At 47.1% G+C, this 14,356-nt stretch overlaps 1 protein-coding gene across 8 annotated transcripts in view; it reads right to left on the bottom strand.

The window, feature by feature from the left end:
* The window catches only part of OPA1 (OPA1 mitochondrial dynamin like GTPase), a 165,737-nt gene that overhangs the window by 41,415 nt on the left and 109,966 nt on the right, over positions 1-14,356 (bottom strand). For all 8 annotated transcript variants that reach the window (XM_069727167.1, XM_069727170.1, XM_069727163.1 and 5 more), the window contains 2 exons: positions 13,001-13,117; positions 4,543-4,636 (listed from right to left, as the gene is read on the bottom strand). In XM_069727167.1, coding sequence (XP_069583268.1) covers positions 4,543-4,636; positions 13,001-13,117 — 211 coding nt within the window. The remainder of the gene's footprint in view (positions 1-4,542; positions 4,637-13,000; positions 13,118-14,356) is intronic.

Below are 14,356 nucleotides of genomic sequence, written 5' to 3'. Positions count from 1 at the left end.
TGGGTTTTTCCTATTTCTAGTCCTTTTATTCCCACAAGGTATAAACCGCTTACACTGCCTATTTAGGATGTTCTTAAACATTTCCCATTTATTATCTGTATTCTCATTTCTGAGGATATTGTCCCAGTCTACCAGATTAAGGGCATCTCTAAGCTGTTCAAACTTTGCCTTCCTAAAGTTCAATGTTTTTGTGACTCCCTGACAAGTCCCCCTAGTGAAAGACAGGTGAAACTGCACAATATTGTGGTCGCTATTTCCTAAATGCCCAACCACCTGCAGATTTGTTATTCTGTCAGGTCTATTAGATAGTATTAGGTCTAAAAGTGCTGCTCCTCTGGTTGGATTTTGCACCAATTGTGAAAGATAATTTTTCTTGGTTATTAGCAGAAACCTGTTGCCTTTATGGGTTTCACAGGTTTCTGTTTCCCAGTTAATATCCGGGTAGTTAAAGTCCCCCATAACCAGGACCTCATTATGGGTTGCAGCTTCATCTATCTGCTTTAGAAGTAGACTTTCCATGCTTTCTGTTATATTTGGGGGTTTGTAACAGACCCCAATGAGAATTTTGTTACCATTTTTCCCTCCATGAATTTCAACCCATATGGACTCGACATCCTCATTCCCTTCGCTAATATCCTCCCTTAAAGTGGACTTTAGACAAGACTTTACATAGAGACAAACCCCTCCTCCTCTCCGATTTTTACGATCCTTTCTAAACAGACTGTAACCCTGTAAGTTAACTGCCCAGTCATAGCTTTCATCTAACCATGTCTCGGTTATTCCCACTATGTCAAAGTTACCTGTAGATATTTCTGCTTCTAGTTCTTCCATCTTGTTTGTCAGGCTTCTGGCGTTTGCGAGCATGCAGTTTAGAGGATTTTGTTTTGTTCCAATCTCCTCACTGTGGATTGTTTTAGAAATGTTCTTACCTCCCTTCTGAGTATGTTTTCCTGGGTCGTCTTTGTTCGAGTCTAATGTTTTTCTTCCCGTCCCCTCTTCTTCTAGTTTAACGCCCTCCTGATGAGTGTAGCGAGTCTTCTGGCGAATGTGTGTTTCCCAAGTTTGTTGAGGTGTAGTCCGTCTCTGGCGAGGAGTCCATCATACCAGTAATTCACACCGTGGTCCAGGAATCCAAATCCTTGTTGTCTGCACCATCGTCTTAGCCAGTTGTTTGCATCAAGGATCCTGTTCCATCTCCTGGTGCCATGCCCGTCTACTGGAAGGATAGAAGAAAAAACTACCTGTGCATCCAGTTCCTTTACTTTCTTCCCCAACTCTTCAAAGTCCTTGCAGATTGTCGGTAGGTCCTTCCTTGCCGTGTCATTGGTGCCAACATGTATCAGAAGAAATGGGTGGACGTCCTTGGAGCTGAAGAGCTTTGGTATCCTATCGGTCACATCCTTGATCATCGCACCTGGAAGGCAGCATACTTCTCTTGCAGTTATGTCCGGTCTGCAGATGGCTGCTTCGGTGCCTCTCAGTAGTGAGTCTCCCACCACCACCACTCTTCGTTGCTTCTTGGCTGTACTTTTTGCTGTCACTTGTTGCTGTGTGCCCTTTTCTTTTTTGCTTGCTGGTATTGCTTCATTCTTAGGTGTGCCATCTTCATCCTCTACAAAGATTTGATATCGGTTCTTCAGTTGTGTGGTTGGTGATTTCTCCATGGTCTTCTTGCTTCTTTTGGTCACATGCTTCCACTCATCTGCTTTTGGAGGTTCTCTGACACTTTTTGCACCTTCTGTGACCAGTAGAGATGCTTCTGTTCTGTCTAGAAAGTCTTCATTCTCTTTGATGAGTTTCAAAGTTGCTATTCTTTCTTCCAGACCCCGCACCTTTTCTTCTAAAAGGGCCACTAGTCTACACTTCTGACAGGTGAAATTGGATTCTTCTTCTGGTCGATCTGTGAACATGTAGCACATGCTGCAGCTCACCATGTAGGTTGTCACATCTGCCATGTTGCTCCTAGATCCTGCTGACTTGCTGTGTGTTTTCCTTCTTGTGTAATCTACTCAGCCAAGCTCTCTTGCAATAATGTCCTACAGGCAAAAATTCGGCGCGCGGTTTGGTGATGCTTTCGAAGCAGCTGGTCCCGGCTGTACCCAACGATCTTCTAGCTTAGGGAGACTTCGCTTCTCCCAGAAGGCACCTGGAATATGCAAATTAGCCTCCTGAAGCTTGAATCCCTGGTTTGGCGATGCTTTCGAAGCAGCTGGTCCCGGCTGTACCCAACGATCTTCTAGCTTAGGGAGACTTCGCTTCTCCCAGAAGGCACCTGGAATATGCAAATTAGCCTCCTGAAGCTTGAATCCCTGGTTTTGACAGGTTATCAATTTGTGAGAGTCAGACTATCGCCAACCCTGCTGATCAGCTGTTTGTAAGGGTCATGGAGCTCAGAGAGAACTGCAACGTCAGCTGCTGTATATCTGCACTCAATACAGATAGACCTCCGCAGCTCATTTCAGATTAAGGGGGCGTAAACTGAGACATGTAATGACTGATACACAGCTCTACAGATAGATTAGAAGTAATATAGTGCAGTAGAGCCAAGACTAATGAGACAAAATTCACTTTTTTTGTACTAACAAGTCTGCATTGCAGGCTTTTATCTCACAGGGAGCTAGTGTGTGTGTGTGTGTGGGGGGGGGGGGGGGGGAGGGGCAGTACAACAGAGCTGACATCAATGCAAATGTGTTTGCAATGAGACAAGGTTAAACTCTGCTGTACAGTGTTGGTTATAAGCAGGCACAGCTCTGCAGCAGAGAGAGGATATATGCACCTGCGAAGGTTTGGAATGAGACAACGTTCACTTTTGCTGTACTGTGTTAGCACAGATCTCACTGCAGAACTGTGTGTGATTATGAGGCAAAGTGTCAGTTATTACTTGGCTCACACTGGTATCACTCCATTTCATTGACAATAACCTCTGGTTGTAGATTCTCAGGGAGATTTGAACCCTGCCCATAGACGTGAACAGCTCATTTACATAAGAAATATGTGGATTTCTCTGGAAGAAGACATTGGATCAGAGATATCAAGGTATTATTTTATTCAAGTTTCTATGACCTGCATGCCCATGTAGATTGCCGACTGGCTGCCTTCAAAGGGGTTATCACTGACTTTGCTTATTTTTCCCTATAGGGCTAACAGGCATGTAGTTGCTAACTACCTGCATGTTCTGTTCAGCGCTAACTGCGTGGAGCTGACCGTCAATTAGCATGACGTACACAGTGATGCTGCGTCGACAGATCAGGCTCAGTTTGGAAGAGCTGCTCTGTTGTGAGGTCAAACGAAGCAGCAAAATCACCGGCAGAAACGGTCCGTGACCACTCAGACGGCAGAGATCAGCGACGGGCTGAACAGCCAGGTAGATTGCAACTACTTGCCTGTAAGTTCTTAGCCCTGTAGGGAAATAAAGGTCCAAAATAATTCCTAGAAAGCAACTGGTCTGCTCTTCTAATACAGTCAGCATGACAGAGTGACATCAGCTGCCTTGTCCTGACTAAAGGTACCGTCACACTGGACGATATCGCTAGCGATCCGTGACGTTGCAGCGTCCTCGCTAGCGATATCGTCCAGTGTGACACGCAGCAGCGATCAGGCCCCTGCTGTGATATCGCTGGTCGGGGCAGAAAGGCCAGGACTTTATTTGGTCGCTGGCTCTCCCGCTGACTTCGCTGAATCGGCGTGTGTGACGCCGATTCAGCGATGTCTTCGCTGGTAACCAGGGTAAACATCGGGTTACTAAGCGCAGGGCCGCGCTTAGTAACCCGATGTTTACCCTGGTTACCATCGTTAAAGTAAAAAAAACAACCACTACATACTTACCTACCGCTGTCTGTCCCCGGCGCTGTGCTTCTCTGCTCTAGCTGTGAGCGCCGGGCAGCCGGAAAGCAGAGCGGTGACGTCACCGCTCTGCTTTCCGGCCGCTGTGCTCACAGTCAGTGCAGGAAAGCACAGCGCCGAGGACAGACAGCGGTAGGTAAGTATGTAGTGGTTGTTTTTTTTACTTTAACGATGGTAACCAGGGTAAACATCGGGTTACTAAGCGCAGCCCTGCGCTTAGTAACCCGATGTTTACCCTGGTTACCCGGGGACTTCGGGATCGTTGGTCGCTGGAGAGCTGTCTGTGTGACAGCTCTCCAGCGACCAAACAACGACGCTGCAGCGATCCGGATCGTTGTCGGTATCGCTGCAGCGTCGCTTAGTGTGACGGTACCTTAACACTTTCTCCTGAGCTAACAAAAAGATCACTTGGTGGAAATGTTTTTTTTGTCATTAAGTTAATTTTTATGGCAAGGAATAACTTTACAATTTATTTGATCCTTCTTCATAAACTACAATTAATGCAAATTGCCACTATGAAAACTGAAGCAGCAAACTTTGTGAAAACCAAAATTTGTGTCAGTCTTAAAACTTTTGGCAACTACTGTAGATAAATTTTTGAAGGTCTATATAATGCTCTCCATGAATCACATGAACGGTTCCCTTTGAAAATATCAACAATTGTAAGACAGACGATTTGTGTGAGGTCTGAATGCATACCTTCTGAATTTGTTAGCTGTTGCCTCAAAGTGTTTGCTGTAATTCCCAACATCCGCTGTATTCTCCAGAATAGGACAACGTCATTGCACTCCAGCTAGAATATTGATAGACATCACTATGAAAAATACTCAGTGGTTTGCAGCACATTAAATAAAATCTAAATGCTTACTATGTATTCTGTATGTCATCGCATAAAGTTGGTTAGTTATTACAGCGTAGCAATAGAACAATGGCGCCACCTATGTTTAATGGAAAGGATTGCACACAAAGGAAAGCATTTTCTTCAGTCTTTTTTTTTTTTTTATTAAATGTTTTTGGAACAGCTTTACTTGTATTGCACTCTGCAAGCTCAAAAGTTTTATGTTCAAGGCCAGGCACCTCATTTTTCTGTGTGCCAGTACATTTTTTTAGACAATATTTTTAGGTACATTTCTAAAAACAATGTATTTATAAAATGGGAGAATTTAAAACAGACTACACAAGGTGGTCACTGAACAGCGAACACTTGCCGGAAGTGCATAGATAGCAATTACTGTGGAGATAAAACCTGGTCACGTGTCTATAAAGTGGTGACACTTTGCTCTATGGCAGAATAGTAGAGTATGCCACCAGTGTGTGACCAATGTGGGTCTTATCTTCAATACCACAATCTGGAGACTTAAGGTGTTACTCCTGTCACAGAGTGCAGAAAAGTGTATCGAAAGGTTTGGTAAAACTGCAAACTACATTTGTGCAGGATCTGATTTGTGGGGGTTCTTAGAGATATGCCACAAACTTAAAATACCTAAAGATACGTTCTCAGCGGCTGCTGAATTTATTGGATAAATCCTAGGAATTGTGGACATCAATAGTTCCGTGTACTCGTCCTCACTGCAGATTTACATCCATAAATGGGACCAGACTAGAGCATAATGTGGCCAGCCTGGGCAGTAGCGGAGCAGAAATGACCGGCCAGGAGGGAAGACTGTATTGTATATTCATTACAGCAGTGAATAGAGGAATGTGCGTTCATGATGTCCGACAGGACGCTGCTCTCATCCGACAACTGTCTCGAGCAGACAACTTTACGCAACCCGCCCTATTACGTTGTCGGCTGGGAAACCGATACAGATGGCAGCTGACATATTTAACAGTCTAAAAGAGAAACAAATGGAGGGATCACTTTTGCGCTGCTGAGATGGAATATCCTTAGAATAAAAACATTGATTAAAACAGATTAAAAGTCAATGCGTTTCGAAGTCACACAGGACCTCTTCATCAGGACAAACCTGGTGAGACTCGTATGGTGGGGTTGTCTTTTATGCGGTGTTTCTTTGAGAAAAAAAAAAAAAAAAACACCAAACCCGGCGCATGGTGTGTCAAAGTTCAAATATGTCATGAGGATAAATGACGAAATCAGCCAATGTTACAATTTCAGAACCAAAATACAACACCATAATATTGGTATGCTTTTAAAATGTCCTTGCAAAACAGGGATTTTTGTGTACTCACCGTGAAATCTTTTTCTCCGAGCCAATCATTGGGGGAAACAGGACCGTGGGGTGTTATGCTGCTGACACTAGGAGGACACTAAGTAATACAGAAAGAATAGCTCCTCCCCTGCAGTATACACCCTCCTGCTGGCTCCAAGTGAACCAGTTCGGTAACAAAGCAGTAGGAGCTTAATATTTACTCAGGATTTACTATGTCAATCCAAGCCAACACAGAAAACTAAAGCCGTTAGGCCAACAGGGTGGGTGCTGTGTCCCCCAATGATTGGCTTGGAGAAAAGGATTTTACGGTGAGTACCAAAAAATCCCTGTTTCTTCTACGCCTCATTGGGGGACACAGGACCATGGAACGTCCTAAAGCAGTCCCTGGGTGGGGAGCAATCAACTGTAATTGCTCCTTGTACCCACAGGTTACAGATGCGGCACAGCCGCCTGCAAAGTTCGTCTGCAGACAGTCGCATCTGCCGAGGCCTGAGAGTGAATATGGTAATGTTTTGTAAACGTATGCAGACTGGACCAGGTCGCAGCTCTGCAAACTTGTGCTGCCGAAGCTTGGAGCCAGATGGCCCAAGACGCACCCACTGACTGAGTGGAATGAGTTGTAATCCTTGCTGGGACAGGATGACCTCTGACTCGGTAGGACTCCTGAATAGCTGAACAAATCCATTTGGCTATTGTCGCCTTGGAAGCGGGAAACCCCTTCCTTGGCCCTTTCGGGAGCACAAACAGGGCATCTGACCTGCGGAAGGACGCCGTCTGTGAGACGTACCTCTTGAGAGCTCTCACTAAATCCAATGTGTGGAGGGCCTTCTCGAAGCGACGTACTGGTGCCGGACAGAGTGACGGTAAGACAATCTCCTGATTGAGATGGAAGGATGAGACAACTTTTGGCAAAAAGGATGGGGATGTTCTCAAAACCACCTTATCCAGATGAAAATTCAGGAACGGAACTTCACAAGACAAAGCCGCCAGCTCTGAGACTCGTCTAATGGATGTGACTGCAACCAGGAAGGCAACCTTCCATGAAAGAAAGGACAGGGAAACCTCCTGTAGAGGTTCGAAAGGAGCTTCTTTCAAGACTCCGAGGGCCAGATTAAGGTCCCGTGGTTCCAACGGCATCTTCTAGGGCGGCACCTTATGAGACACTCCCTGAATGAACATCTTCACTTGTAATCTGTTGGCAATCCTGCGTTGGAAAAGAACGGACAGGGCTGAAATCTGCCTCTTGAGAGAACTAAGAGTGAGACCTAAGGTTTGTAAAAATTCGAGGATGGAAGGAATGGAGAATTCAAGAGGAGAACGTCCCCGGTCGTTGCACCAGGAAAAGAAGGTTTTCCAACTGCGATGATAAATACGCATAGATGTAGGCTTTCTAGTGCTGATCATGGTAGTGAGGACTTCTGGAGAGAAACCTGCCTGGGTTAGAACCCAGGACTCAACGACCATGCCGTCAAATACAAGGCCTCGGAGTTCTGGTGGTAAATGGGGCCCTGTGAAAGCAGGTCTGTGCGATTCGGTTATCGCCAGGGAACATCGGCGACTAGGTGAACTAGTTCCGCATACCACGCCCGGCGCGGCCAATCTGGCGCAATCAGGATTACTGGTACTCCCTCTGATCTTCTTGATGACTCTCGGCAGTAAGGGGATCGGGGGAAAGATGTACAGAAGCCAAAAATGATGCCACGGGAATACGAGTGCTTTGCCCCGATGGCTGTTGGATCGTGGGACCGAGCTATGAAGTTAGGAACTTTGGAATTTAGCCGTGAGGCCATCAGATCCACGTCCGGAGTCCCCCCATCGACAGCAGATCTGGTGGAAGATCTCAGGATGGAGAGACCACTCCCTGGAGTCGAGGCCTTGACAACTGAGGAAATCTGCCTCCAATTGTCCACTCCCGGTATGTGAACCTGCAGAAATCATTGAGCGGTTTTCCTCGGCCCAACGGAGAATGTAGCCTACCTCGCTCATGGCTGCCATGCTGCGGGTTCCCCCTGTCGGTTGATGTATGCCACAGCAGTGGCATTGTCGGACTGAATCCTGATGGGACGACCCACCAGGAAGGGATGGAACTGGAGAAGAGCTAACCTGATTGCCCGAATTTCTAAGATGTTGATCGGAAGGCGTGATTCTTGAAGTGACCAGCGGCCCTGAGCAGTGTGATGTAGGAACACCGCCCCCCAGCCTAGAAGACTAGCATCTGTTGTCACAACTAGCCAATGTACTGGAAGAAAAGACTTCCCTTGAATCAGGGAGGACTTCAATGTCCACCACCTGAGAGACTGTCTGACTCGCTGGGGAAGAAAGAACCGACGGTCGAGGGAGGACGAGTTCCTGTCCCAAAAAGCAAGGAGGGCATGCGGTAAGAGACGGAGGTGTAATTGGGCAAATGGAACCGCCTCCATATCTGCTACCATCCTGCCGAGGACTCTCATACTGAAGCACAGAGAGTGGAGTGCGACGTTGAGAGAGCTTCTGAGCTTCCTGCTGTAAGGCTGAGATCTTTTTCGGGGGAAGAAGCACCAACCCCTGCGACGAGTCCAGTATCATTCCTAGAAAGGAAATTCGTTTAGCCGGTACTGGGGAAGATTTTTTGAAGTTTATCTTCCAACCCAGGCGAGAAAGAGAACCCATTGTGATGTTCACGGACTCCTTGCAGGCACGTTAAGAAGGGCCTTTGATGAGGATATCGTCTAGATACGGTAGCACCACCATGCCTCGGGTGTGAAGGATGGCCACGGCAGCCGCCATGACCTTGGTGAATACCCTGGGAGTGGTGGCGAGGCCGAAGGGCAAGGCAACGAATTGGAAGTGTTGTTCTTGAACTGCGAAGCGAAGGAACCTCTAGTGAGAGGGGAAAATTGGAAAGTGGAGGTACGCGTCCTGGATGTCTATAGACGCCAGGAACTCGCCTTTCTCCATGGAGGCGATGACAGAACGAAGCGATTCCATTCGGAACCGTCGTACCCTGATAAACGTGTTCAGCAGTTTTAGGTCCAGTATGGGCCGTACTGTACAGTCCTTCTTTGGAACAATGAACAGGTTTGAATAAAAACCTTGAATCCTTTCGCTCTGAGGGACCGGGATAATAACCCCGTCTTCTTTTAGAGAGCTTATGGCTTGGAAGAACGCTGATGCCTTTGCCCTGGGAGGAGAAGACAGGAAAAAAACGATTTGTTGGGAGAGAGGAGAATAGTATCTTGTATCCGAAGGACACTAGGCCGCGGACCCATTCGTCATGAGCGACCGAGAGCCACGCGTCGCTGAAGGAAAACGGGCGGCCGCCTACTTTGTGGGTGTCCCCCGGATACCACAGGGAGTCATTGTGTGGGAGATCTGCCCAGTCTGGACCCCCTGGATCCTGACTGCCTAGGCCTGCCTCTCCATGAAGAGGAAGGTTTGTAAGATGTCTGGGGACCTCTATCCCTACGGTCTGGCCGGCCGGGTCCGGAAGATGTGGAAGTAGAGGACCAAGTTGAGTTGGAACGCAAAAAAAAAAAAAAATCTCGACACCGAGCCTGCTGTTGCTGGTTCCGAAAGGGCCGAAAGGGTCTCTGTTGTGGGAGAAATTTACTCTTCCCTCCAGTGTGGCGTCAGAAATTAATTGATCAAGTTTTTCGCCAAAAAGGCGACCGCTCTGATATGGTAAAGAAGTCAAGCAGAATCCGCACGCCAGTCCCTGAGCCATAAGGCCTCCGAATGGTGATTGCGTTTGCTGCTGCTTTAGAAGCGCAGTCAGCGGCATCCAGAGACGCGGTCACTAGAAAATCCCCAGCTCTGGCTATTTGAGTAGCAAGGTCTGCTACCTCGGGGGGAAGATTGGTATCCAGAACAGCTGAAGACAAGACCTCAGCCCAATGGGTCATAGCCTTAGCCACCTACGTAGCGGCAAAAATGGAAAGAGTGCAGCTGCTAAGGATTCAAAGGCTGAACGGGCCATATTGTCGATCTGACGATCAGTGGGGTTTTTAATCGAGGCGCCCTCTGAAGAGGATAAAATACATTTAGTAGCTAGGCGCGATACTGGAGGATCTACCGGAGGAGACTGTGACAAATCTTTTCTTAGATCAGGAGCAAAGGGATATTGTGACTCCATGGGCTTTTGCCCTGTGAAGCGTTTGTCTGGACGGATCCTATGAGATTCAACGATTTCCTTAAATTCGGGATGATTGGCGAACACTCTGTGAGCCCGCTTGGTCCTCTTAAAGGATACAGAATGATCCATTTTAGATAAAGGTTCCTCATCTAGCTTCAGGGCAGCCTTGTTTACTGACTCAATGAGAGAGTTGAGAGTCTCCTGATCGTGTTGAAATTCCTGATCTAGAAACTTGTCAGAATTGTCCTCTGAGACAGGTTCTCTACTAGCCCCAAGGGAGGGAGAGAGAGCAATGGAACTCTCAGAACCCGATACCCAGTGATGGTCTGGGGACAATGCATGAGTCCTTTTCCTGGAAGAGCGAGAGTTCCTTGGTAAGGTACGACCCCTAGTGTACAAGGGGTTCTGATCATCGGAAGCGTTGTCCGTAAGAGTGCCCTGGTTAAAGGAAGGGTCTCGGAACGAGTCTAACACTTTTGCCAGGGATGCCCTAGACCGGGTAAGGGAGGTAGCCCACTCAGGGGGACTAGGCTCACTGGGTTCGGTATCAGTAACAGGTGGTTCCTGAGCAGTCACTGGTTCACAAGCTGATTATAACGCAGTATTGTGACCCCGGGGTAGAGATACCTTACAAGCAGCAAAAAACACAGTGTGGGTTTTCCCAGACTTTTTGTGAGGCTTTGATTGAGACATAGTATAGCCTTGAGGAGAGCGCTTACTAGCAGGGGAATGGTTAAGCTATGTTTCTGCAGCTTACCAAGGTCCTGTGTCTTGAGTCCCTGGGGGAGGTCCGCAATGTCCACAGAAATCGCTCCCTGAAGCTGTGATTCAAAACGCTGGAGCAGCGCTGCAGCATCAGCCTGTGTGGTGTCAAAAGATGAGGAAGATCAGGAAGAGAAGGCAGTCCTCACAGAACGAGAAGCGCCAGAGTGAGCGGCGGTAACTGCCGGTGGGCGGAGTCAACGTTCTGGCCTGGAAGAGGGAAAAGCCGGGGGCTAAATTTTAAGCTTGCTGTTGCGGCCTGTAGCGCCGCTACCGCTATTTGTGCGACGTGACCCACGGACCCGGGCTTTAAGGTATCTGCGGACCTCCCTTATCCCAGGGACCAGGACCCCCAGCGCCTCGGCCCCGCAGGTGTACTCACGGTAGATGCGGTGGACCGGTGCTCAATCCACCGTCGCCATAGTCAGGGAGGGGGTGGAGAGCTTCTGCCGCCTTCCATCATCCGCTATAACAGTGGTGATGCAGTGGGGGGCTGCACGGATGCCATAAACATCATGTCAGGCTATGCACCTGGCTTCAGGAGAGGTAAATGGAGGGCTACTCCATGTGGTCGCCTGCTATGGAGAGGGGAGATAGGAACGTGAAGAAACTGTCGCCCGTAAAGTGAGCTCAGGGCTGGCATCCAATGGTGCAGGAAAGGGTACGGGAAGGGGCACTCCGTGTTCTTGCCTGTTGATGGTTCGGAGGAGATCGGAACCTAGAAAGGGTCCGTCGCCCCCATTCGCTCCATAAAAGGGAAAAATAGAATAAAAATAAAAAAAGTGGGGCCTGAAAGCAGACCCAAGTGCCTCCTACAGAAACTAAGGCCTCTTTCACACTTCTGTCTTTCAGCTTCCGTCACAATTCGTCATTTTTTGAGAATGCAGGATCCTGCAAAAAAATTGCAGGATCCGTCGCTGACCCGTCACACACAGGAATCCAGCGACGTATCACGTTTTTTCCCCTCTGAGCATGCCCTGAAGGATTTTCAGATCTGGGAAAAAGTCAGTCTCTCTCTGTCTATTTGAAAAACAGGGGGATTAATATTGTATATGTGAGAATTAGAGTAATAATTAAAAAGTGTGTGAAACAGGTTACCGTATTTAATATTTCATTTGTAAAAAAAATAAATGGAAAGGTTACTTAAAAATAGAAATCACTAAACGAATACCAACAGGGATCACGGTGCTTACTGAGAAGGATCACGGAGTGTAATACCCGCATGCCTGGCAGCAAAGGAAGAACAAGACACATCAGGGAGTGATCATCATAAACAGGAGATGACACTTGAGAACAAGAGAAAACCTCAACAGAATTACTGAATTGCTGGAATTCAAGTTGGTGTCCGTGCTGGAAGATGGGTGGTAGATCAAATTGACAGAATTTATATAAAGTGAAAAAGTGTAGCAGTGAAAAAAACAATGGTGTTAATTGTATTTTGGTTCTGAAACTGTAATATTGGCTGCTTTCGGCGTTCATCCTTGTGACATATTTAAACTTTGACACACTATGTGCCGGGTTTGGCGGTTTTTTCAAAGAAACATAGCCTAAAAGACAGCCCCACCAGGTTTGTCCTGATGAAGAGGCCCTGCGTGACTTCGAAACGTGTTGACTTTTAACCTGTTTTAATAAATGTTTTTATTCTAAGGATATTCCATCTCAGCAGCGCATAAGTGACACCTCCGTTCGTTTCGCTTTTATTCCTGTAGTTGTCCTCTCAACCAGTATCTGTGCAGTAGCTGTCACATGCCGTTTGTGTTGACAATCAGCAACCCAGCAAGGGGAGTGTATCTCCCCTTTCTCCAGACACCCCATTGTCATCGGATAAGACCCTATTGCGTTTTTTCTTTCCCAATTTTTATTCATATTTAAGAGTCTGACAGCGCACGGTATATAGATTCCTTTTTGGCTACATTTTTGCTAGATAAAAAGGTATTCAGTAAAATCCGTAATAATTAAATGAATTTTAATTCTTTTATTAACGCTCCCAGAGAACCCTTTTAAACATAAGAAAACAGTTTAAACAATGGGTCATTTTCTGATGAAAGCTTCCCTTCAAGTAAACGTGTTCATTACATTTCACAGATGAATATAGTTTAAAGCAAATTCTTACCTCGGAGTCTATAAAGTGCCTCTGATAGTAATAGAAGCCCCTTCTGCAAAGATTACAGTGACCAAGAGCAGTTTTCAGGAAATGTCTTCTGTATACCTGGTGCCACGTGTCTTTGATCTAGAGAATACCAGAAAGAAGAGTCACATGAAGGGTTACACAATCCAGAGCCAGAAGCCAGTGATTCCAGAAGCTTTACCAGTTACATTTCATTGTATAAGGAGGAGGAAATGGTAAGTGACGAACTTCTGAACTCATGAACATTAACGGGAACAGTCTGGTTGCTCTTGATTTTCTTCAGTCCAGTCCATCGTCATTAGACAGGCAGTAATACAACTCAGAACTTTTGCTTAATGCATCGTAGACAGCTAACTGTACTCCGACTGGCACTTATTGGTCACTGATGTCTCACTGTCGGCCGTTTTCACGTGTCAGAGGCCAGATGTCAATTTGTGAAAACAGGGATTTTTGTGTACTCACCGTAAAATCTTTTTCTCCAAGCCACTCATTGGGGGACACAGGACCATGGGTTTTTAACCTTATCCCTGCACCGTCCCCAAAAAAATCACCAGCGACAGCAGCACAACAGAAGTACCTGCACTACAGCGAAGGTACCTGCAGCATCGTGCTCAGTGTCAGCAGGGGGCTCCTGAGTGCATTTGGGGTCAGGCTTTGCAGAGCAGCGAACTCTGAGCTTTTGGAAAAGCAGACTGGCAGGAGTTACATGAAGTGAAATAGACTAAAGGTACCGTCACACTAAGCGACGCTGCAGCGATTCCGACAACGATCCGGATCGCTGCAGCGTCGCTGTTTGGTCGCTGGAGAGCTGTCACACAGACAGCTCTCCAGCGACCAACGATGCCGGTAACCAGGGTAAACATCGGGTTACTAAGCGCAGGGCCGCGCTTAGTAACCCGATGTTTACCCTGGTTACCATCGTTAAAGTAAAAAAACAAACACTACATACTTACCTACCGCTGTCTGTCCTCGGCGCTCTGCTTCTCTGCAGTGGTAGGTAAGTGGTAGGTAAGTATGTAGTGTTTGTTTTTTTACTTTAACGATGGTAACCAGGGTAAACACCGGGTTACTAAGCGCGGCCCTGCGCTTAGTAACCCGATGTTTACCCTGGTTACCAGCGAAAACATCGCTGAATCGGTGTCACACACACCGATTCAGCGATGTCAGCGGGAGAGCCAGCGACAAAATAAAGTTCTGGACTTTCTTCCCCGACCAGCGATATCACAGCAGGATTCTGATCGCTGCTGCGTGTCACACTGGACGATATCGCTAGCGAGGACGCTGCAACGTCACGGATCGCTAGCGATATCGTCTAGTGTGACGGTACCTTAAGAGTCTTAT

This window comes from Ranitomeya imitator, chromosome 5 (assembly GCF_032444005.1).
Source record: "Ranitomeya imitator isolate aRanImi1 chromosome 5, aRanImi1.pri, whole genome shotgun sequence".
Classification (NCBI taxonomy): Eukaryota; Metazoa; Chordata; class Amphibia; order Anura; family Dendrobatidae; genus Ranitomeya; species Ranitomeya imitator.
This window is presented reverse-complemented; position numbering and strand designations above follow the sequence as displayed.